The sequence below is a fragment of the Tachyglossus aculeatus genome, chromosome 5 (assembly GCF_015852505.1).
Source record: "Tachyglossus aculeatus isolate mTacAcu1 chromosome 5, mTacAcu1.pri, whole genome shotgun sequence".
Classification (NCBI taxonomy): Eukaryota; Metazoa; Chordata; class Mammalia; order Monotremata; family Tachyglossidae; genus Tachyglossus; species Tachyglossus aculeatus.
Window position 1 is genome coordinate 51342700 of NC_052070.1, and position 26035 is coordinate 51368734.

The 26035-nt window shown below is 42.3% G+C and overlaps 1 protein-coding gene across 1 annotated transcript in view; it reads left to right on the plus strand.

Moving 5' to 3' along the window:
* The window catches only part of VPS13D (vacuolar protein sorting 13 homolog D), a 333705-nt gene that overhangs the window by 72963 nt on the left and 234707 nt on the right, over positions 1-26035 (plus strand). The window contains exons 28-38 of the mRNA XM_038746364.1: positions 867-1038; positions 1844-1956; positions 4275-4484; positions 8311-8576; positions 9851-9984; positions 11058-11213; positions 12429-12657; positions 13112-13186; positions 14559-14765; positions 16774-16863; positions 21796-21936. Coding sequence (XP_038602292.1) covers positions 867-1038; positions 1844-1956; positions 4275-4484; positions 8311-8576; positions 9851-9984; positions 11058-11213; positions 12429-12657; positions 13112-13186; positions 14559-14765; positions 16774-16863; positions 21796-21936 — 1793 coding nt within the window. The remainder of the gene's footprint in view (positions 1-866; positions 1039-1843; positions 1957-4274; positions 4485-8310; positions 8577-9850; positions 9985-11057; positions 11214-12428; positions 12658-13111; positions 13187-14558; positions 14766-16773; positions 16864-21795; positions 21937-26035) is intronic.

Genomic DNA, 26035 nt, shown 5'->3' on the forward strand with positions numbered 1-26035 from the left:
GCTGTTTTTATCCCAAGTCTTTCCATTGCTGCGGTCCATCCATTTCAAGTTCAGTTGGTGTTAAGTCCAATGCTTTGAATGTCCCCCTGACTCTTCTCCTCAGAGCCTTTGTGAAATCAGTAGTAGTAGTTGGAGGAGGAATGGTGTTTACTGAGTCCTTATTGAGTGCTAAACACTCTATTAAGTGCTTGGGGGAGTACACAGTGAGCACACACATGTGGAGTGTACAGTCTAACAAGAGCTACAAACAAAATTATGTGCAAATGGTAAGAGCAGTAGAATGAACAAGGATCAGATAAGTAGAGCAAATATGCCAGAAATACTAGAATTAGCAGAATCAAAGTGAATAATTGAATGGACTTGTATACTTGTGAGCTAAGGATGGTTTGAGATATGAAAGTGCTAGGGGTGGCTTAATGGGATGATTCAACTTGAGGTGTTGCGAATTAATTGGGGAAGCCTTTCTGGAGGAGCTAGGATTTTAGGAAGGCTTTAACGCTAGGGAAGGCTGAAGTTTGGGGGATTTGTGGGAACAGGTGGAGTTATAGACTCCCAGAAACAGTGTGAGAAAACCACTCTTTTGTAGCTCTTTTGTAGCTCTTTTGTCTGTACTTTCAGGACTAGTTTTGAGGCTTTCCTATATCAAAAGGAATTTCCTCTAAGAACCTGAGGTAATCCATGAAATGATATTACTAATGATAACTGGAATGGCGGTAATGTATTTTTAGTTGAATTCAAATTAAAGAAGCTTTCAAATAAAGAAATACCTGTAGCCAGGTTGGATACATATATAGGAAGATGGATCTATTTGTTTTCTTCTTTTTCCAACATGAACTCCGTCACTCTCCTTTTTCCCCCTTTGACAGGGAGATAAGTCATATGGTGCCAGACATATCAATTCGTGGCAACCTCTCCTCAGTCCACTGCTCCCTGGATTTGTGTAAATATAAGCTGATTCGAGGTCTATTAGAGAACAACCTTGGAGAGCCCATAGAGGAATTTATGCGACCTTACGACTTACAAGACCCAAGAATTCATGTGAGTGAAAATTTGCATTACCTTGGAAATCACACACCTTCAGTCCAGAGTTACCCTGTTGCTTTGACAGAGCAAGTGTCACCAGTGAATAGCCCTCCAATTCATTTAGGAAATGGATAGAGCAATCAATGATTCCATGAGGAGCAGCATGGTTTAGTGGATAGAGCACAGACCTGGGAGTAACAAGGTCATGGGTTCTAACCGCAGCTCCGCCACTTGTCTACTGTGTGGCCTTGGGCAAGTCACTTAACTGCTCTGTGCTTGTTACCTCATCTGTAAAATGGGAATGAAGACTGGGAACCCTTTGCGAGACAGGGACTGTGTCCAACCCTATTTGCTTATATCCACCCCAGTGCTTAGTACAGTGCCTGGCACATAGTAAGCGCTTAACAAATACCATTATTATTACTAGTAGTAGTATGGTATTTAATGAGTGCTGACTGTATACAGAGCACTGTACTAAGTCTTTGGGACAGTAAAGTACAGTGGAGTTGGTTGTCATGTTCCCTGCCCACAAGGAGCTTACCCGTCTAGAGGGAGAGACAGACATTAAAATAAACTATGAATATGTACAGTATGTACATTACTGTAGAGGTAATAATAGTATTAAGCACTTATTTTGTGCAGAGGACTCTCCCAACTGCTGGGAAAGATTATACAGATGGGAATGATGTGGGGCTGAGGGTGGAGTGAATATCAAGTGCTTAAAGGATACAGAACCAAGAGCAAGCAGAACATTGACAGGCAGTTCTTTTTAAATGAGAATTATCGATCACACACTGACATTGTTATTTTCCTTCTGCAGACTGTGCTAAGTGGAGAAGTGTACACTTGTATGTGTTTCCTCATTGACATGGTAAACGTAAGTCTGGAACTTATAGATTCGAAAGGAAAAGAAGAAACTGGTTCTTTAGCCAGGTATGGTTTAATTGTACATAGCATATTGTCTTGTTTTATGCTGTCGAGTCATTTCTGACCCATCGCGACTCCATGGGCACATCTCTCCCAGAATACCCCACTTCCATCTGCAATTGTTCTGGTAGCGTATAGAGTTTTCTTGGTAAAAAGACGGAAGTGGATTACCATTGCCTTCTTCCGCACAGTAAACTTGAGTCTCCACCCTCCACTCTCTCCCATGCCGCTGCTGCCCAGCACAAGTGAGTTTTGACTTGTAGCAGATTGCCTTACATTCATTAGCCACTGCCCAAGCTAGGAATGGAATGGGTATGCCTCTGCTCGACTCTTCCGCCCGTAGCCGAGACTGGTAGATTACTGGAAACTCCAGGTGGGATCCTGAGGGGGATACATAGCATGTGCCAAAGGTGTTTTTTTTATAATTTGTGGTTTAGGAGTCAGAATCAGTCAATTGGTGGCAGTTATTGAGTACCTCCTAAGTGCTAGGCACTGTAGTAAATAGTGCTGTACTAAATGCATTAGGAAGATCTGTATTCTTTGTCCTCAAGGAGCTCACAATAAATAGTGGCTAGTGAAGTACAGACCCTGTATGGGACATAGGAGTGATTGGCCCCGGGAGGATGTAAAAGCACTGGAAATCAATCAATCAATTAATCATGTTTATTGAGTGCTTACTGTGTGCAGAGCACTGTGCTAAGTGCTTGGGAAATACAAGTTGGCAACATATAGAGACAGTCCCTGCCCCACAGTGGGCTCACAGTCTAGAAGGGGGAGACAGAGAACAAAACCAAACATATTAACAAAATAAAATAAATAGAATAGATATGTATAAGTAAAATAAATAAATAGAGTAATAAATATGTACAAACATATATACAAATATGCAGGTGCTGTGGGGAAGGGAAGGAGGTAAGACGGGGGGATGGAGAAGGGGGCGAGGGGGAGAGGAAGGAGAGGGCTCAGTCTGAGAAGGCCTCCTGGAGGAGGTGAGCTCTCAGTAGGGCCTTGAAGGGAGGAAGAGAGCTAGCTTGGCGGATTGGCAGAGGGAGGGCATTCCAGGCCAGGGATGATGTGGGCTGGGGGTCGGCGGCGGGACAGGCGAGAACGAGGCACGGTGAGGAGATTAGCGGCAGAGGAGCGGAGGGTGCGGGCTGGGCTGTAGGAGGAGAGAAGGGAGGTGAGGTAGGAGGGGGCGAGGTGATGGAGAGCCTTGAAGCTGAGGGTGAGGAGTTTCTGCCTGATGCGCAGATTGATTGGTAGCCACTGGAGATTTTTGAGGAGGGAAGTAACATGCCCAGAGCATTTCTGCACAAAGATGATCTGGGCAGCAGCATGAAGTATGGATTGAAGTGGGGAGAGACATGAGGATGGGAGATCAGAGAGGAGGCTGATGCAGTAGTCCAGACGGCATAGGATGAGAGCTTGAACAAGCAGGGTAGCAGTTTGGATGGAGAGGAAAGAGGGCGGATCTTGGCAATGTTGCGGAGCTGAGACAGGCAGGTTTTGGTGACGGCTTGGATGTGAGGGGTGAATGAGAGAGCGGAGTCGAGGATGACACCAAGGTTGTGGGCTTGTGAGACGGGAAGGATGGTAGTGCCGTCAACAGTGATGGGAAAGTCAGGGAGAGGGCAGGGTTTGGGAGGGAAGACAAGGAGTTCAGTCTTGGACATGTTGAGTTTTAGGTGGCGGGCAGACATCCAGATGGAGATGTCCTGAAGGCAGGATGAGATGCGAGCCTGGAGGGAGGGGGAGAGAGCAGGGGCAGAGATGTAGATCTGGGTGTCATCAGCGTAGAGATGATGGTGAAGGACTAGTTTTTGGCAGGAGTTCGAAAGAATTTTCTTGAACCCATGTAGCCCTCGCCCACTATGAGCCAGGAAGCTCTTATCTGTGATATGGTGATAAGCATAGGTGTTAGACCCTTTTACCATGCTTATTTTCTGAATTGCTTGTATTTCGTTAATTGGCAAAATTATAAGGCCAGTCATATACACCCCCTTCAGGATCATGGTCGGGGATTAAGATGGAGATGGAGAGGAAGTTAGAATTTGGTTTTCTTCTCATTTTTCTTGATTCATTCATCTTGATGACCCTTTGAAGAAAGACATCCGGGTTTGGCAGAAGGGAAACCAATTTCTTTGGCTCAAAGAAATGAAGCCATTTTCTCTAGGTTACCGACAAGTTAATGGTAGAACCAGGGTTGAAGCTAGTAGTGTTCTTGCTCATATAAAGTGAATCACCCTTATGATATTTGCTATGTTGGTTGAAACATATCTTGGTAGCAGAGTAAATGTAACTTTTTCCATTTTTATTCTTCTTAGATTTGACTTTAAGAAATGTAAGCTGCTCTTTGAAAGTTTTTCAAACCAAACCAAGTCCATAAATCTGGTTTCCCATTCGATGATGGGTTTTGACACCCGTTATGCTGGCCAGAAGACAAGCCCAGGCATGCCAAATGTGTTCAACTGCATCTTCCAACCCTCCAAGACTAGTCCCGCCCATGGGTCCATTCAGATTGAACTGCATTTCAGGTAATGGGATGGAGGCCTCTCAACTCGGCTGCATTTTTAATATGGCAAGTTTCCCTGAGTAGCATGAGGAAGGATTTAAGTGCATTAAACTAGGCCCGGGAATCTCTGACTGGGCTTAATGTGCTCTGGTATTGTTGTGTTGTAATTTCCCAAGCGCTGAGTACAGTGCTCTGCACGCTGTAAGCGCTCAATAAATACGATTGAGTCAGTTAATGAATGGCATGTAAGAGAAAGGGTGCAGGTTCTTGTAGTTTAATTAGGTTGTTTGCTCTGGAGCAAGAGAAGAATTTTTTAATAGCGATCGTTAAGTTCTTGTAGTTTAATTAGATTGTTTTCTCTGGAGCCAGAGAAGATTTTTTTAATAGAGATCACTAGTTTCAGCTGCATTTTTGGATACACAGCCTTTATTTTGGGATCCACTCTTAGGGATCTGACAAAATGTAGCTGAGTGTTGGCACTCTTTACTGCCACCGTGCCAGCCAGACAGTTGATGAGATATGGGACTCTGGCCACCCACCATGCCATCCTGCTTTCCATCCCTCCAACTGAGCAGTTGGCCAAGGTGGAACGTTGACAGTCGGTCATCTTTCTCTCACCTCTATTTTTGAGAAGACAAGGGAAGCATCTTAATGTGGCATTTTTCTTTGCTCTCTAGCCTGATTTCCAAGTAGGGAAGCCCGTTATCCAGTTTTATATTGAACAGTCTAGTTTTCAGCTGGTACAGATGACAGTGGGGGGTATGTTTATCTCTGATACTTCAATTTTAAATTTTCAGGCTCCATCTACCACAGCTCCTGCTCCTGCCACTGAGTTTTTTTGGTGCCCATGTTTATACTCGGGGGTTTCTGGGAAGTAAAACACAAAGCCTCTGAGGCAAGGAGGGAGCCAGGGGCCCCTCCAGAGAAATGCTCTAGGTTTGGGTGAGCTTGGTGTACTACTTTCGAAAATGACACCAGTCCAATGTGGTGTATGTTCAGAGGTGACCCAGAAAATGAAGCATGTCTGGTGCTTTTGAGTGCCATCAATTGCCACCCAATTTCAAAGAGGCACTTGTGCTAAAAATTGCCCCAGTTGGCACGTGTAATCTACCGGGGATCTGGGACTCAGATTGCCCTGACATCCATTGCAGCCCTGGTATCCCATTGGGAGCTTGGGGCTGCCGCAGACTCTGATTCACATTCCCCTAGTTCCTCCTGTAAAATTCTCACAAATAAAATCTTTGGCCTTGGGTTGCCCTAGGGTCAGCTGCAGCCCTGTTATCTGATTAGCTGACCGTTAAAATTGGTGTTTCTGCTCGTCAGAAATGGAAAGGAGAGGGGAATCTTCAGGAAATCCAGGGTTTTGGAGGAGGAATTCATCTACCTCACCTGGGCAGGCATCACAAATGCTTTCCAAAATATGCACCATAACTAGTAGCAAAATGTCTACAATTACAAATGAAACTATGCATTAGTAAGCAGTAATATGATATACTAACCTTGCCTAATGTTTCTGTATTACAGGACATATTTTATAAAGTGGACATAATCCCACACTGTCTTTGTGGTGAAAAGTTTTCCCACTGACTAAGAATAATTTCTTTAAATTGAATGTATCTCTTGTGTAGGATTGTTTTGGGTTTTTGAAAGTAGTGACATTTATTCCTGTAGTTAAAATAACTTGCCAGCAGGTGTCTCTCTTGCTTCTAACTTTTGAGAGTCCTTCAAAGATTTTAGACCTTTGGAAATAATCCGTAATAATATCTCTCTGAGGTTTTATTTAACTCATTTTTGTAATCTTTCCATATCTTTCCCCAGAGGAAGAGTACTCTTTTTTTCCTGGCTTTATTGCTCTTTGAATGAATTCCTTGAAGATTTTGTAAACAAATTAGCACAGGCACAGGGGCTGAAAGAAATTTTCCTGGTCTAAAAGAAGTCAGGCGGTGGACAAGTGGCTGTTTTTTTAAAATTTGTGCAATATTAGTCTGGCTGCTGAAGCTAGTGTTATGGGCTAGGAAAATCATAATAATCTGTAACTGTAAAGTTGTCTAAATATACTAAGTATTGCATTTAAATGCACACATACTTTGATGACTTGTTAATCCTTAGAAGTTAAAAAAAATAGATTTGTTGAGTGTTTGCAGTATGCAGAGTTATAGCGAAAAAGCAAAGCAGTGTTTATGACCTTAAAGAAATTACTGTCTACATAATCTTGAGTGTAAGAACTCTTTAGAAGCTGAAACAGATTTTTGAAACATATCATATAGTACTTGTTTTAAATAATAATTTTGTCAGCTTTTTTAGAAACTCAGGAGAAAGGAATTAGACTTTCTTGAAGGTTTCCAGTTAGACCATTAGAGAAGATGGTTGTTATTTGCAGTTGATATTTGTTTGAAGTTGATGTTTGTTTAAACAAGGAGATTGTACAAAGAGGATGTTTGAACATATTTGATACATCTGCAGAAAACAGTTACTTTGTTGAGTTTCTTTAACATTATCTGATCTGGCCCCAAGTGCATAGTTGGTCCTAACATACTCTATTTCTAGTTTCTGTAAGGATGTGAAAACTTGAAGCATTTTTGTTTGCTGAGTTTCTCCCTTTGACACAGAATTTCCTGGGTTTGAGTGGTAAAGTCTTACCTAGGTTTATGTGGACAAAAATACCACTGTTGGTAAGGAGGCTAAAGGCTTTCTCTGTTGGGACTGTTGTACACTTTTTTTGTGTTTCTCAGAAGAATAACCTCTCTGTTGGATTCTGTAGTTGAGGGTTTATTTATATGTCATTTATAAAAGTGGCTTCCAGTATTTAAGTTCTTGAAATATTTTCCAGGGAACAAGTTATCATTTGGCATGCCACGCCATTAACTTAAGTGCCCATCCCTCTTAATCCATATTCTAAATGGGATGAAAAGAGTTCTGTGAGGGCAACATATTTTTTTTATAACAAAAAGGGGAAATGCTGTTAGTGTAGAAGCAGAGAGGGGAGAGGGTTGATGCATTATTCTGTTTTGTCTTTTTTTCAGGGCCTAGAATCAAATTTGAGAAACTAGAACTTTGGCACAATCTAGTGAGCTCTCGACCCGAATAGATAACTAGAAGTTATAATTAATGTGATCTCCCCCTTGAAGTCACCACATGCCGAGGAAATCCTTGGTGGGCAGTCAGAGGAAAAAGCCAGGATTCCCTGACTCAACCCAGGGCTTTGGGAATCAATGGGGATTCCCATAGCACTTCCTCAGACCCTTACCATTCTCAAATCTGGATCCCCTTCCATGGTCATACTTCAGCTCAGGGGTTGAAGGACTTGCCCAGTCGAACCACTGATTTGGAGATAGGCCTGCAGCACCTACAGTGTCAGTGTCTTCTTGTCTCATACTTTCTCTCTAAGCCCATTGAACTCCAGTGCTGCATAGAGGTTCTAAATGCATTTCAGGTGACTTAGCTGAGGATACCTCTATTGTGACAGTCATGATCATATTAGTAATTTTTTGTTTGTTTTTTAAAAACCATTGACATTGCATACCTTCTTGACATTTTGTTTTGTTATCTGTCTCCCGCTTCTAGACTGTGAGCCCATTGTTGGGTAGGGACTGTCTGTATATGTTGCTGGCTTGTACTTCCCAAGCGCTTAGTACAGTGCTCTGCACACAGTAAGCGCTCAATTGAATGAATGCTAACGGCCTGTCTCTTCTATTGTAGTGCAGAAAAATTACTTTTTCTTAGAAAAAGAACAATGTTGGCTAGAGATACTGGAGTCCTTTGAAACTGTTGGATTGGAAAGCACTTGAACTGAATAAGAAGTCCTTAGAGTTCTGAAATGTCCCTTGTTTTTCTCCTTTTTTATCCAGATCTACTAAGGATTCCTCCTGCTTCACAGTTGTCCTGAACAACCTCCGGGTGTTCCTCATATTTGACTGGCTGCTGCTGGTTCATGATTTTCTTCATACTCCCAGTGATGTGAAGAAACTGGAAAATGTTACTCCTCCGCGTCAGCGCCATTACAGCAGTGAAACGGCTGTGGTTCCCAAAGCTGTGAAAAGTGGAGTGGTGACCAAACGGTCTTCCCTTCCTGTGTCTACGGAGAGGCACCTGGAGGTCAAGATTAATGTAACAGGTGGGAAAATTCATTTACACTGTCATCCAAGCTTCAGTTTTTCCTTACACTCAATCTTCCAGCATAGGTTTTATTGAGTTCTTACTTTGGGCAGAGGTTCATATTAAGCACTTGAGAGCATATGATAGAATTAGTAGACGTGATCCCTGTCCTCTAGCAGGGGATTGATTATATCTTTTATAGTGGCCTGTTTATGATTCTATAATGGCCCTTACTTTTCCGTTCAATCAATCAGTCAGTGATATTTAGTATAGTGCTGTGTGCCGAGCAGTATACTAAGAGCTTGGGACAGTACAATACAAAAGAAGTGGTAAACATGATGCCTGCTCACAAAGAGCTTACAGTCAAGTGGGGGAGACAGACATTGAAACTTAGAGAAAGGGAAAATGGCTGAGTGTAAAGATACTCTTTTCAAGCATTTTGATGAGGGTTCTGCTCCCACAAAGGCAGAGGATGAATTTTCTGCATGGTCTTTAACTTTCATTCATTCATTCATTCAATCGTATTTATTGAGCGCTTACTGTGTGCAGAGCACTGTACTACGAGCTTGGGAAGTACAAGTTGGCAACGTATAGAGACGGTCCCTACCCAATAGCGGGCTCACAATCTAGAAGATTGTGCCAGGAAATTATGTAGTTGAATTTGTAGGATCCTTTGGGATCTGCCATTTATAGGGTAAAGACTCAGAGATGACTCCTGCAACTCCTCCTCAGTATCCCGAAGTTCAAGTTCAGTCATTGCTCTAAGAACAAGACATTCCATAGTGGGTTTTTTTTTCCCCATTTTATATTTGGATTTGGTTGGCTAACCCTGGGGCCCAATTTCCCTTGTGTTTCATTTTTGTAGAAATTCCTGAATTAAGTATGCTAAAGTCAAACTTGAATGAGAATATAGGCAAAAAGTGACTTTTGATCTCAGTCACTGGCACTTTATGTGCACTTACGTACATGCCTTTCTTGTGCCTTCATTCAAAGGTCACCCCTTTTCCGTGTTGTGGGATTCAGCATATTCCGGAATGTAGTGTCCCAAGACACTAATTTAGACCTTATTTCTTGGATGAACTATTGCATCCAGCGGTCACTTAGGATGCTTATCTTAGGTAGTCTAACAGAGACGTGATGATGTTAGAGTAGCTGTATCCTGGCAGAAAGTGCTGATTAGTTAATCTTTTTGCTGTGTAATGGCAACTACCTGTTTAGTTTCTAACAGAAGGTTATTCCTTCTTACCCGAAAATTATAACTTCCCAGTTGAAGAGTAGAGTTCTCTCTTTCAGGTACTGAATTTGTGGTGGTTGAAGACACATCCTGCTTTGATACGAATGCCATTATCCTGAAAGGGACCACCGTGCTCACATACAAACCCAAATTTATAGATCGCCCTTTTTCGGGCAGCTTGTTTGGCATTGAGGTGAGTACACTTTTGTTTTGACTCTAATTAATACTAAGTACAATAGAAAATCACCTGGTTGAGGATTTTTCATTTTAAAATTCACTGTAAACAAAATGAGAAACAGATCACGTGAGGGGGAAAGAAGTCCATGAACTGATTACCTTAGATCATGGCAATGTCTTATTCTTTATCTTCCCTAGCATTTCTCTTGTCATGCTGTTGAAGCATTCGTTCTGAGCCTGGACAGTGTTAAATTGGCCTCTCCTCACTAATCTTCCCTTTGAGGGTGAACTTTCCAGGCAGGACTATCTCTAATTGTGTTGCCTTGAGGTTTGATGAGACTTTATTCCCACTGTCGGGAATTTACAGTGGAGTTTACAGTTTCTTTTGCTTTGCACCCAGTTATAAAAACCTGCATAAGATTTCAGTTCCTGGCAACCTTTTTCTGTAAAAGGATCTCAGTTTGATAAGTGTGGATTTGCATACTGGTGAGGGCCAGTGTATGGGTTTTAGTAATGAAATTGCATAAATTCATCTGCTTTCTAAAGCTACCACAATACAGGTTTTGAATGGGGAATCTTGGTGATTGATTAATGAAATGTCAGATACAATAGGGTTTTGTGTAGCAGCAGTGTCTGAAGAAAAAGGGAAAATGAAGCTTTCTGCCTTAAAGTGTAGAAACCCTGCGTGGTAGAATATTTGAGATTCCTTTCAACCCCGGAAACTCCTTTCAATCCATTTCTTCAGCCAACACAATTGGATGTGGATATTAAGCTCCTTTGCTACATCACTGGGTAAGAATTTACGGGGAAAAACGTAATGAGCTGTTTTTGAATCTAGCAAGAGACCTTGGTGACACAGACTTTTCAGTATCGCTGGTGAATGCTGAAAGGAAGGAAAGAAGAGTGAAATGAATGATCTCTCACTTTGCCTTTTCTCTCCTCGTTAAGCAGAATTGGGGGCCAGAGCAGGATTTAATTATGTAGACCCACTGAAGGGTAATGCCAAACCAACATCTACCACCTTTGGCTTCTTTTCTTTCGACGGCCAGTGCCATCAATAAAATTTGTCACATCCATTTTGATCCCTAGGTTTTTTCATGCCGCCTGGGGAATGAGCAGGACACGGCCCTGTCCATTGTGGATCCAGTGCAAATTCAAGTTGAATTGGTGGGGAATTCTTCCTATAAGAACAGTTCTGGATTGATGGATGCATTTAATAGTGAAGACTTCCCGCCCATTCTGGAGGTAATGTTTGGGAAATCAAATGAAGCAGAGCACATTCCCAGGGGGTGGGGAATTGTGCACTGTCACCTGCTGGTCTAATTTATGTCACTGGGCAGTTTTGTGTTAAGTTTACCGCACCACCATAAGCTGCTAGGAACACTCACATTTGACTCTTGGTTTCACTGCTCTTTTTGGATACTGATTTCTGGGAGTTTTTGAGGAATCTGTCAATATGCTACTCAGGTGCTCGGAAAATAATTCCTATGATTGAGTCGTAGGAGAAAATGTTGAAAGATAGGGATTCTGGAGCTTCTGGGCTTTTGGCCAAATGCATTTGCACCTTCTCATGGATCTCAAAAGGAGAAGTTATTGCCGAATGTCCAAGCAAACATTTTGAGTTCCATCTTAAGTGTTCTGATAGTGATGATTTCACTGTTTTTATGCAAACAGTAGTGTATCTGTACTTAGACTTCCAACCCATTTGGATTTTGCTAAAAGTGACTGATTTAAGAGTGTGTGTGCACATATCAGAGATGTAAGCTTTGCTTTTATGTGTGGATTGTTTTAGTGGTTTTAGTAAAAGTTGTGGGTGTGCATTTTTAACCACTAATTCATGAATTTACCCGCATTTTTTTGGAAATCATTTATAATAAGCACAATATGGATCTGTTTCCTTAGCCTACATATTTTATGTTATTCTTTCCTTTGTCACAGTTCTAGCTGTAACAGTCAATGCTTCTTCATTGCAACATTGTACTCAACTTGTGTGAGTGGAAAAATACACCGATTACTAGCAACTGGAGTTGTCTTGTTTTAATCTCTTAGTAGAAAGAGATCAGCGCTTAGTACAGTGCTCTGCACACAGTAAGCACTCAATAAATACGATTGAATGAATGAATAGAAAGAGAAACTTGAATGAACTTTTATAGAATGATCCTTCTCTGATCTGATTATGTAGTAGTTTACTCCTTGGAAGTGAATGTGGTATTATTTTTCAGTAGAGACACATGTCCAAGTTTTTAACCAGAACCTTAGAATCACCCCAGAGTCATTATGCTTAATATCAAAAGCTTGCATCTCTCTTACCTAGGGGTAAAAAATAATGTTTGGTATGTTTGGCCCTGTAACTGTTTGATTTGAAGAAAGTGGATTCTGAAATAGCAATTGTCTGTAAGAGGTGAGGAAATGAAATCAAATTTATCCTTCAGAAAAATAACCACCTTTTTATTTTGTTAGATTCATTTACAGGCGCTGGATATCAGACTCTCTTATAATGATGTTCAGCTGTTTCTTGCCATTGCAAAATCCATCCCAGGACAAACCAGCATTGCAGTGCCAGACACTGAGGTCTTGGAAGGAGATTCTGTTGTTAGTAACCTTTCTGGTTCAACCCGGATGAATGAGGCCTCGTCATCGGCTTCTGAAAACAGAGACTCCACTAGGCATGTCTTGGATCCTGTCCTGGGTATGTGTTTAATTCAGAGACCAAATCCATTTTTCTTGTTTAAGAGGCTTCTTTTCTACATAAGTGGATGCGACAGAGAGGTTTATATCTTGATATATTTGACTGATTCATAGCTAAATCATTTAGGCTGAGAAGTGAATGGAGAAAGACTTTATGAAGCAAAAATGCCCTAACTCTCCCCTAGGCTGCAATCCCAAATTCTGAATTTCCTTTCAATCTGTGTGTGACTCTGTGGAGGTATGCATACATTTTATTAGGAAACTTTTTGAAAACAGGAAATCGCCTTAAGAACAGCAACCCTGTAACATAGGGAAAATTTGCCCCAAAGCTTGAGGCTTAATTCTACTTGTAGAAATGAAGCCTTTTGGTGACAGACCTGCAGGTGGGGTTCGGCATGTGTTTTCTTTGAGAAGAGGTTACCCCCAAGTTGAAGTGATTTAAATTTCTTTTACAGAGCTGCAACTGATACACCTGCAGGAACTGGGTTTTAGTATGGAAGACTGTCGCAAAGCTCTCTTAGTGTGCCAAGGTAATTTGAACAAGAATTTTTCACAAGGGTCACTTCCCTCTCATGTCCATGGTACCAAATTTGGTGGCTGCACTAGAAACCTGGTGGTCTGTGGCCATTGAACAGCATATCTCTGTGTGCCCTCTTAGCAGCAGACTCTGCTATACCCTCATCCAATTACAAATTGGATACTGTTGTTGAATGAGACACTGATCTGCTAAACTGATTTGGTGAGACTTTACTGGGAAGCTGTGGTCTGTGTCCTGAGACCAAAGGGGATGTGTGAGTGCCAGCAATGGGGACTATGGCTTTGGAGCAAGTTTCTGACTTTTCTGGGTTTTGGTTTTCTTGACTGTGAAATGGGAATAATGATCCCTGACCGTACTCTGCCTCTTAGAGGAGGTGTAATAGTGATAATAATAATTATCATGCATGTTAAGTACTTACTATGTGCCAAACCCTGTTCTAAGCACTGGGTGGGATAGAAGTTGATCATACTGGTCACAGTCCCTGTCCCACATGGAGCCCACAGTCTGTGTAGGAAGGAGAACTGGTATTGTGACCCCATATTGCAGATGGGGGTAACTGAGCCACAGAGAAGTGTGAAGCAATTTGCCCAGGATCACACAGCTTGCAAGTGGCAGAGCCAATATTAGAACCCAGATTTCCAGGCCCACGCTCTTTCCACTAGACCACACTCCTTCTCTGGTTAAATAAGGGGAAACCTATGTGGCAGTATTATTTGTCTAAATGGGAGCTTTATTTTCCATCCTGGTAGCTTATGTTTTATAATGCCTTGGCCCAAGGTGGTAGGTAAGAAATCTGGAATCTCTCCACTCCCTGGACTTCCTGAAAAATGACAGTTTGCACTGTGGGGAGAAGGGGGATTCATTCATTCATTCAATCAATCATATTTATTGAGCTCTTACTGTGTGCAGAGGGATGGTCAGAAGGAACTTTTCCTTGACCATCACACTAGGCAGGACTCCCCTTTCTCTCTCTGGAATGAACCATCCTTTCCAACTTGCAAAGCACATATAAGTGAGTACATGCTTTGACTTATTACTTTCAGCGTCTCCTCTTCTTCACCCCCAGAAACCATTGCTTCCTATGTTATACAATTTGCCCTCTATTTCAGTCTTCTTTCTGCATTTCTCCATTTAACATCATTCAGTTTGGCTCTGCAGGGTCATTCACTGAAATTCCACAAGGCGTCCAGCTCACCCTTCCCCTAATTCATTGAGTCTTGATGTTCTCTCCATGGTCCCAGGGATAGGTTCTCCTAGACCACTCCCTTGATAACTCATTTCTGCATTGGGCGAGTGTGTGAGCATGTGTTGCTGGAGCAGCTCTGAAAGTTGCTTGAGATGTTTGTGTGCTTATTTCTTTGAAGGCCAGTTAAAAAAAGCCGCAAGTTGGTTGTTTAAGAATGCAGAACCTTTGAAGTCTCCCTCACTGGCCTCTAGTAATAGAGATAGCCAAGGAACCGTGTCAACACAGTTGATATCTGGGGTGGAGATTAAAGCTGAAAACGTGTGCATCTGTTTTATTGATGACTGCATGGACTGCGATGTTCCCCTTGCTGAGCTGACCTTTTCCCGTGAGTATTTTCTAGTTCATCTTTAACTCTCCAAGGGATTGTTAAATTCCTTTGGGTCCTGCCTCTACTGGATGAAATGTTGATAAATTTTCTGCTAGGCACATTCACAAGAAGGAGTCTATGTTGTTTGGTCCACATCTCTACATAGGACTGTTAAGACAGGTTATCAATGGAGTATCCATTTAATTATTTTCTTTAATAGACATCGAAGCAAGAACTTTGGCTTCTTTTTTTCCTTTCTGAATCTATAGATTTTAGTGGCTACTGCCCCTGAATTCTTGGGGAAGACAAAAAACTCAAGCACCAGAAATAACATTGTCAGCAGCAGTTGTTCACCATTTTATCTAGGCTATGCAAGCAAGTTATAAAATCTGCCAGCGTATAAAAATGTTTAACATGCAACTCTTCCCCGTGAGAAAGATTAATGAATAAAATAATCAGAAATTATTATTAAGCATTATACGTTTGCATGATGCCATACAAAACAAATTAAATGCTTTTCACTTCATGGCCTCCAGGAGCTTACAATATAAACATCACTGGCATACTGTTTATGCACCATGGTTGAGTGGACAGGTGGCTATTTGTAAGATTGATAAAAGCCACCATCCTTTTAATCTTTATTATTTCTCATTTCTCTTGAGAGATTTTCCTAATTCTGCTATAAACACTACCTGCTTTTATCTTGCTTTTTGGGGAATTTGGGTTTCTTGGTTTTGTTTTTCAAGCATAATGAGATAATTTCCTGAAAGATCAAGAGACCATGCGATGCTTAATGTGTGATATGATGTGTCCCATTTTGGGATTTTGTTCAATTCTTTTGTTTTATTTCTTGGGTAAGACTAACTTATTTCTAATCCAGTGGTGTGATACGCACATGGATTACTCCTTTCCCTTCACATCCAGGCGAAAGATTTTCTATCATTTTAATGTGGGAAACAAAAATCCCAGAACCGTGGTGTTGAATATCTTTGCAAAAGTTGCATCCCTCAGGAAACAAGTGATTTCAGGTAGAGAGTAGGAAGAGTATTAGAATTACCTATTTGTTTACATTTTTGAAATCAAGCCGAATGTGGAATTGTGGAAAAAGCAAAGTCCTAGAAGATATGAGACCAGAGCTGTAGTCCCAGCTATGCCTCCAGCTTATTCTGTGACCTCAGATAAATCATTAAACCTCATTATACCTCAATTTCCTTATCTGTAAAATGGAAATATTTTTATTGATCCCTGCTGCATCATTTATGCAATTGGATCTGTGACCTTTGGGCATAAATTACCCTACCTTCAGCCCCACAGCACTTACCTACATACCAATAAATTGTATATTATACGGTTTTTTAAATGTCTGTCTCCCCCTCTAGACTGTAAGTTTGTTGTGGGTTGGGAACCTGTCTACCAACTCCATTGTATTATACTCTCCCAAGTGCTTAATACAGTGCTCTGCACACAGTTAGTACTTACTATCTACTATTGATTGATTAATTAATCTTAATATGTCATCATCTATCACGCTGATAATAATATCAGCCTATTCCTCCCTCACAGGAATATTGGGAGGCTAAATTGAGATAATATATATGAAAGTGTGTAGGAAAAAAATAAATGAGCTACTCAAATTCAGTAAACTATTATTATTATAATGTTGGGCCTGTTTTCCAGGACAAATGGTAGAGATGAAATATTTTTCTTGTGGGTGTGGAGATGACCCCTTCCAGCCCTTTCTATTTCTTTATTTGGAAGGAGAAATAAAGGTCAACTTCTGTTGAGTTCTGTTCCTTAAGGTATTTGATCTTTTCTTGGGGACAACCAGACTGATTTTGCATGTTTCCTTCTGGAACCGGAGTATACCACAAGAAGTATCTGGAGACATATGCATCACTTTGGGAGCAGATATTAATGGAGTCCAGAGCCTTTCTCTTGAAACTCCATTGTCTGTAGTGTCTTGTGAAATTGAGGACCAAATAGACAGAAGTTTTTCACATCAGGATAATGTTCACTTTCCTTGCAGGTTTGAATTTTCTACAGCATGTGAGAGCAAGCCCTGAAGGGTATGCACATTTTACTCTCTCTGGAGATTATTATAACCGTGCACTCTCGGGTAAGTCTGAAATATATATTCTTGTGGAATTTGGAAAATAAACTTTCAAGCCACCTGGGCTTTGTCCACATAAATTTTATGAGGGAGAGGAAGGGAAAGGAAAAAATCAGGGGATCATAAGCACGTAGGCTGCAAATGGAACAAAGAAATGATGTTGAATGGAGAAAAATGAAATGCAATTGCAATCTAAGGGATTCTGCCCAGGCAGGTTAGAAATATTCCTTCCCTGGCTCACTAGCAACACATCAGATTTGTTTCACTGCCACTAAAGAAACTACATTAATTTTTCCCTGTTTCTTCTTTTGTATAATTGCATTTTGCTCATCCCAGCCTGGGTAGACTCATGGTGCTTTTCTCCCCCAACTCTCCACTCTTTTCCATGGCCCCTCAGCTTCCTCTTCTTAAGGTTCTTGACACCCCAGCTCTGTCCCTTCCTTTCTTGGATCTTCAGGATCCTATCCCCACAGCTTCCTCTTCTGCTGGAGCCCTGTGCCTTCATTTCTCTGGCCCCACCCGCCTGCTCCTGATCACTACACACTCTCATTCCTCTGACTCCACTTCCTCCCAGCTCTGTTATCCCTGACACACCCTTCCCTCGCCCATCATTCCTGGTTCTGCAGCCACCCCCAAATTATTTAGTCCTCTAGCTTCTCAGTCTCTGAGTCTTTAGCAATCCTCACAATAATAGCAGTAATAGAGGCCTTTCCTGACAAAGCCTTCATTTCCTCTGTTTGCCCTTCCCTTTCCATTGACTATGCACTTGGCTGGGTACCACTTAAATACTCACCTCAACTCCACAGCACTTCTCTACATATCCTTATACTTGAGTATTTCCCCCATCTTTAGTCTGTAATCTGTGCTTCTGAGAGAAGCAACATGGTGTACTGGATAGAGCGTGGTCTGGGAATCGGAAGGTCATGGGTTCTAATTCCGGCTCCTCCACTTGTCTGCTGTGTGGCTGTGGGCCAGTCACTTCACTTCTCTGTGCCTCAGTTCCCGCATCTGTAAAATGGGGATTGAGACCGTGAGCCTCACATGAGACAGGGACTGTGTCCAACCCGATTTGCTTGTTTCCACCCCAGCGCCTAGTACAGTGCCTGGCACATAGTAAGTGCCTAACAAATACAATAATAATAATTGTTATTTCAATGTCTGTCTCCCCCCATAGACAGTAAGCTTGTGGGCTGGGATTGTGTCTACCTACTTTGTTATAACTCCCCTAAGCACATAGTAAGCTGCACACAGGAAGCACTCAATAAATACCATTGATTGAATAATAATTGGGTATTTGTTAAGTGCTTCCTATGTGCCAAGCACTGTCCAGTGTTTTTTTCTTCTCAAGCTGGACAGTTAGCTAACACAATGACCTCCCAGGCCTGGAATTAGCCCCAGTGATATATATATTTATAATTTATATAACCAATTTTCATGGTAATGTGGCATGTCTGTTGTGTGACCTTGGGCAAGCCACTTCTCTTCTGAGCCTCTGAGAAGAAGCACGGACTTGGGAGTTAGAGGTGGGTTCTAATCTCGGCTCTGCCATATGTCAGCTGTGTGACTTTGGGCAATGTGACTTTGGGCAAGTCACATCACTTCTCTGTGCCTCAGTTCCCTCATCAGTAAAATGGGGATTAAGACTGTGAGCTCCACATGGGACAGAGACTGTGTCCAGCTTGATTTGTTTGTACCCACCCCAGCGGTTAGAACAGTGCCTGGCACATAGTAAGCACTTAACAAATGCTATTATTACTACTGTTATTATTCATATATGTATGAGAGAGAGAGAAAATGAATGAACACTAAGCCACCCCCCCAACACCCCTCCCCCACCAAAACAAAGCACTTGGGTTCAGGTAAATCCCAATCATGCTAGAGATTGCTGTATTCACTTAGACATCCCCACAAGGTCAGGTTACAGTGTTATGACTTAGTGCCACACGCATGCCCCAGAGCAGTGTGAATTCAGCCACTATATTTCTACCCTCAGGTTGCTCATGCTTTCTGCCCTGCCTGGGCCTCCTTCCCCTTCATATCTGATAGATATTTGACAGATTTCCGTATTTTCAAAACCATTCTGAAATCTCATCTGCTTGAGGAGATTGAGTTCTATTCTTCCTACCCTCTGTTTCCAGCTGCCATTTCGGGACTTGCATGCCAACACTCTCAGTCACCCCACACATCCAATCTGTTTCCAAAACCTGCCGGTCTCACCTCCACAACATCGCCAAGATCCGCCCTTTCCTCTCCATCCAAACCGCTACCTTGTTAGTCCAATCGCTCATCCTATCCCGACTGGATTACTGCATCGGCCTCCTTTCTGATCTCCCATCCTCCTGTCTTTCCCTGCTTCAGTCTATTCTTCACTCTGCTGCCTGGATTATCTCTGTAAAGAAATGCTCTGGGCATGTCACTCCCGTCCTCAAAAATCTCCAGTAGTTGCCTAGCAACCTTTGCATGAAGCAAAAACTCCTCACTATTGACTTCAAAGCTCTCCATCACCTCGCCCCCTCCTAATTCATTTCCCTTCTCTCCTTCTACTGTCCAGCCCACACACTCCACTCCTCTGCCACTAATCCCATTGTGCCTCGTTCTCACCTGTCCTGCCATCAACCCCTGGCCCATGTCCTACCTCTGGCCTGGAATGCCCTCCCTCCGCACATCTGCCAAACTAGATCTCTTCCTCCCTTCAAAGCCCTACTGAGAGCTCACCTCCTCCAGGAAGCCTTCCCAGACTGAGCCCACCCTTTTCCTCTCCTTCTCCTCCCCTCCCCATTGCCCTCCCTCCCTCCCTCTACCCTACCCTCTTCCCCTCCCCACAGCACGTGTGTATATTTGTACATATTTATTAGTCTTTTTATTTCATTAGTGTTGTGTATATAGCTATCATTCTATTTATTTTGATGGCATTGACACCTGTTTACTTGGTTTGTTTTGTTGTCTCTCTCCCTTCTAGACTGTGAGCCCGTGGTTGGGTAGGGACCGTCTCTGTTGCTGATTTGTACTTCCCAAGTGCTTAGTACAGTGCTGTGCACATAGTAAGCACTCAATAAATATGATTGAATGAATGAATTTAAATCCAACCTGCTGTAGCATTTATTTACATATCTTTATAATGTATTACTTCCTTCTGTCAATATTTTTCACGGGGTTTGTAGCCCCTGCAAAATTGTTAGCTGCTTGAGGGCAGGGATCATGTCTACTAATTTTATTGCAGTCTCCCAGTGCTTAATACAGTGCTCCTCACAGAGTAAATTCATTCATTCATTCATTCAATCATATTTTTTGAGCGCTTACTGTGTGCAGAGCACTGTACTAAGTGCTTGGAAGGTACAGTTCAGCAACAGAGACAATCCTTAACAACAATGGGCTCACAGTCTAGAGGGGGGAGAAAGACAACAAAACAAAACAGTACTGTAAATAAACAGTATTGATGGGTGAGAGACCTGACCATTGAGAGGCTCTCTTTGAACCCCTTAATACTCCTCCCTGATACTTCCCTAACTTTGCTCAGTCCCTGACCCTTCTGTTTCTTCCATAAGGATGGATGTTTTATTGGTCAGAAACTCACACATAGGAGAGTGCATTTGCCTGCAGTAAGTTTAGTTCCCTGTCTTCTCTCATCCATTTATCCTTGAATCTGGTAGTGCAAACTGGGCATAAGAAGGGGTGTTGTTCTAAGCCAGTGTGGCTCTGTGCCAGTTGTGTAGCAATCTGGTTCTGGGCCAGTCCGATCTGGCCTGTGCAAGGCGCCAGAGCAAGGGTGGACAGTTATTTGGACTAAAGGCCAATTAATGAGTTTTATTAGGAGTCAGAGGACTTGGGTTCTAATTCCAGCTCCACCACTTGTCTGCAGTGTGACCTTAGGGAAGTCACTTCACTTCTCTGTGCCTCAGTTGCTTCATCTGTAGAATGGGGAATAAGACTATGAGCCCTATACTGGACAGGGACTATGTCCAACCCAATTTGCCTGTATCCACCCCTGTTCTGGCACATAGTAAGCGCTTAACAAATACCATCATTATTATTATTATTACCTTAGGCAAGTCACTTAACTTCTCTGTACCTCAGGAACCTCATCTGTAAAATAGGCATTAAGACTGCCCCCCCACCCTCCATAGTACAGTGGACTGTGTCCAACCTAATTTTCTTCTATCTACCCCAGTGCTTAGTAAGTGCTTAACAAAGACCATAAAAAATAAGCCTTTAGGGCAAATACGTAGAATTTTGTTCACATGTCAGTAAAATGATGACATTTAACATATAAGGAAGGCTTCCTTTACATGTGTAAACTTTCTAATAAACCAATAGTTGGAATTTTAATATGCAGTGATTATAATATAAAATATTTTTACTTTTACTGGACATGACGGTGGTCCCGATAGAGTCAGCTGGTGGGTAAGTCGTGGCCCACTCCTGCCTAGAGGCATAATGTAGTAAATGATGTAATGGCTTGAAGGAGTTAATTCACCACCTAATAGATTGATTGACCAAAAATCCCAAATTAGACTACCAAAACAAAGCTTTCTCTTCCAGGCAGGTCATTTAATAATAATAATAATAATAATAATAATAATAATAATAATAATAATAGCATTTATTAAGCGCTTACTATGTGCAAAGCACTGTTCTAAGCGCTGGCACTGTTCTAAGCACTGGCACTGTTCTAAGTGCTGGCATTTCTTTAATCTTGTAACAAGTTAGAAATTGTGGTACTCTCCTCAGATATCAATAAAACCAAAACCTTTGTCATCTGGTAGTTCCTCCAATGTCTGCTGCTTGCCAGTGTGGTTGGAAATCATGCTCTCATTTTGAAACCAAATTGTATTAAACTCCAGCTTGTTTTTGCTGGGTATTTCTAGTCACACATGTAGTATTCCTCCATAAACTCTTGATGTCTGCGTAATGAATGAAATATTTCCTGTATTCCTTCAGGCTGGGAGCCATTTATAGAGCCGTGGCCATGTTCTGTATTCTGGCAGCAGCAGTCAGCCAGCCGACTCCACCCTCCTAGGCTGAAGTTAGAAGCCAGGGCCAAACATCGTCTAGATGTCAACATCACCTCAGTCCTCATGGGTGAGTATAACATTGATCTCTAGAACTCTGTGTTCAACGTTCATTCATTTATATGTTGAAGAGTGTTTATTGATTGCTTGCCCCCGTTCAAATCCTCTCTGTCTTCGTCTTGGTCTAGAAGAATGATATTGATGTTTTTAAAAGAAATAAATGTGGACTGTACATTAAAATGCTCATATGACTGATCTCTGCTGAGAGTTGGAGAAAAATACTGTTTTTAATGCAGATGATCTGAAAGTACATTTCAATGTATTCACCTGATGCTCTCTATTCATCTCTTTGCAAAGAGTGTTACTTGAACTTTACGGGTCTTGGCTTTGGAAGTTTCATTGCTTGTGTAACCTAAACAGACTACTTTCTAGCCAATTCTATACCATAAAACCAATAATTTTTGTCACAACATTGGAATTAATGGTACAACTGAAGTTTGCTATCTAGGCAATACCTTATAGAGGCAAAGAAGTGGGAAACAGAATCAAAAGGCCAGCGTGGGTTTTGGAATTTAGCTGCAAAGGATCAAACTTTCTTTCTGGCCTTGAAATCAGCTTCTTGAGCAATTTCTCCAGCATTACCACTGAATAGTACCCATCTTCAGAACAAATGATGAGACAAGGTTAATACCATAAGATCTCAAGAGGAGGTCTCCTGCCTTCTCTCAAAATCTACCCACTCCACCTATCCCTATCTGACCCTAGCCCTTCACATCTTACCAAAACTCAAGTCCCCTTCTTTCTTCCCTTCCTGACTGCTGTCTTCCACAGTAAACAGTAGCTTCTTTCCCACTGCCTTCCTACATCCTTATGTATCCTCTAGCCTAAAAAAAACCCTCCCTTGATCCCATGGCTCCCTCCAATTATCTCAGCCCATCTCCTTCATACCATTCCTTTCCAAACTCCTGGTGTTGTCTATACCCATTGCCTCCACTCCCTCTCCTCCTATTCTCTCCTTGATCCTCCCCAAACTAGCTTCCACCCTTCACTCCATGGAAACTGTCTTTTCAAAAATCACCAGTGATCTCCTTGCCAAATCTAACGACTTTTACTCCAGCCTAATCCTCCTCTACCTCTCAGCTTCTTTTGATACTGCGGATGACCCCCTTCTCCTGGAAACATTATTTCAACCTTGACTTCACTGATACTGTCCTCTCCTGGTTCTCATTATCAATATCTTCGGCAGGCTCCTCCTCTGCCTCCCACACCCTGTGACTCAGTTCTGAGTCCCCTTCTATTCTCCATCTACACCCACTCCCTTGGAGAACTCATTCATTCCCGTGGCTTCAACCACCAGTTCTATGTGGCTGATTCCCAAATTTACGCCGCAAGCCCTGATCTGCTTTCTCTGCAGTCTTGCATTTCCTCCTGCCTTCAGGACCTCTCTCTACTTGGATGTCCTGCCAACATCTCAGACTAACATTTCCAAAGCAGAAGTCCTCATCTTTCCACCCAAACCCTGTCCTCCCCCTGGCTTTCCTATCACTGTAGACGACAGCACTCTCCTCCCATCTCACAAGTCTGTAACCTTGGCATTCAGCTCTCTTATTCAACTCAGATATTCAATCTGTCACCAAATCCTGTCAGTTCTGCCTTCACCACATTGCTAAAATTGTCCCTTTCCTCTCCATCCAAACTGCTTCTATGCTGATTGCTGATCCAAGCTCTTACCCTAACCCACCTTGACCATCAGCCTCCTAACTGATATCCCTGTCTCCTTTCTCTCCCCACTTCAGTCTATACTTCACCGTCCAGATCATTTTTCTAAACAAATCATTCAGTCCATATTTTCCCACTCCTCAAAAACCTCCAGTGGTTGCTAATCCACTTATGCATCAAACAGAAACTCCTTACCACAGGCTTTAAAGCATTCAAGCACCATGCCACCTCTTATGATGTGCAAACAGTAAGTGCTCAGTAAATATTATTGATTGATTGATTATACCCTGATCTCATTTCTCTTCTCACTGACTCCTTGCCCAAGTCCTTCCTCTGGCCTGAAACTCCCTCCCTCTTCATATTTGGCAGAACTTCATTCTCCCCACCTCCAAGCCATATTAAAATCACCTCTTCTCCAAGAGGCCTTCTACGACAAAGCCTTCATTTCACCTACTCTCTCTCCCTTCTTCGTCGCCCTTGCACCTGCATTTGTACTCTTTAAGCACTTGATAGTCACCCCACCCTCAACCCCACAGCACTTATGTGCATACCTGTAATTTACTTTAATGTCAGTCTCCCTCTCTAGACTGTAAGCTCCTTGTGGGCAGGGAACATTTCTACTAACTCTGCTATACTTTACTCTCCCATGCGCTTAGTATAGTGCTCTGCTTACAGTAATTCAACTCCTCACTCTCCTCACTTTCAGCTTCGAGGCTCTCCATCACCTCGCCCCCTCCTACCTCACCTCCCTTCTTTCCTTCTACAGCCCAGCCCACACCCTCCACTCCTCTGCCGCTAACCTCCTTACTGTGCCTCGTTCTCGCCTGTCCCGCTGTTGATCCCTGGCCCACATCCTTCCCCTGGCCTGGAATGCCCTCCCTCCACAAAACTGCCTAACTAGCTCTCTTCCTCCCTTCAAAGCCCTACTGAGAGCTTGCCTCCTCCAGGAGGCCTTCCCAGACTGAGCCCCCTCTTTCCTCTCCTCCTCCCCTCTCCATCGCCCCCCCAACCCTACAGCACTTGTATATGTTTGTACATATTTATTACTCTATTTATTTTACTTGTGCATATTTACTACTTTATTTTATTAGTGATTTGCATATAGCTATAATTCTATTTATTCTGATGGCTTTGACACTTGTCTACATGTTTTGTTTTGTTGTCTGTCTCCCCCTTCTGGACTGTGAGCCCATTGTTGGGTAGAGATCATCTCTATATGTTGCCAACTTGTACTTCCCAAGTGCTTAGTACAATGCTGTGCACACAGTAAGCGCTCAATAAATATGATTGAATGAATGAATGAATTAATGAAATTCAATAAATATGATTGGTTGCCTGATTGGTTGAACCTATAACTTAATCTGTTCATTAGCAGTGAGGTAGTGTATATTACAAAACAGTTTTGCTGGGTAGATTGCTTATGCGACCACTACACTTAAAAAACCTCTGGACCTCACTACATCATCCAGCTAATCCTTTTTGCTGGGTAGAATGCTTATGTCACCACTACACTTTAAAAACCTCTGGACCTCACTACATCATCCTGCTAAACCTAACCCATATCTCCCCTTTCAATCCTATCCAAACTCCTCAAATGGGTTATGCACTACTGCTGCATCCACTTCCTTTCCTCTAACATCTTTGACCTTTTACAGTCTGGATTTCACACCCTTCTCTCCACTGTGACCATTTACTCTAAGGTCACCAGTGATCTCCCTTTTGCCAAGTTTAATGGACTTTACTGCACCCTAATCTTCCTCAATCTCTCAGGTTGCCTTTGGACCTCTTCCTTTTCATGGAAATACTATCTTGGTTTTTCTGATTCAGTTCTCCTTGTTCATTCATTTCATGCAGTCGTATTTATTGAGCGCTTACTGTGTGCAGAGCACTGTACTAAGCTCTTGGGAGAGTACACTATAACAAAAAGAAGACACATTCCCTGCCCACAACAAGTTTACTGTCTAGAAGGGGAGACAGACATTAATGTAAATCAATAAATTACAGATACATGCATTCTAGACTGTGAGCCCGTTGTTGGGTAGGGACCGTCTCTATATGTTGCCAACTTATCCTTCCCAAGTGTTTAGTACAGTGCTCTGCACACAGTAAGAGCTCAATAAATGCGATTGAATGAATGAATGAATAAGTGCTGCAGGTATGGGACTGAGGGTGAATAATAATGTTAATAATGATAGCATTTATTAAGCGCTTACTATGTGCAAAGCACTGTTCTAAGTGCTGGGGAGGTTACAAGGTGATCAGGTTGTCCCACATGGGGCTCGCATGCTTAATCCCCATTTTACAGATGAGGTAACTGAGGTCCAGAGAAGTGAAGTGACGTGCCCAAAGTCACACAGCTGACAAGTGGCAGAGCCGGGATTTGAACCCATGACCTCTGACTCCAAAGCCCGTGCTCTTTCCACTGAGCCACTCTGCGGTCAGGGTGATGC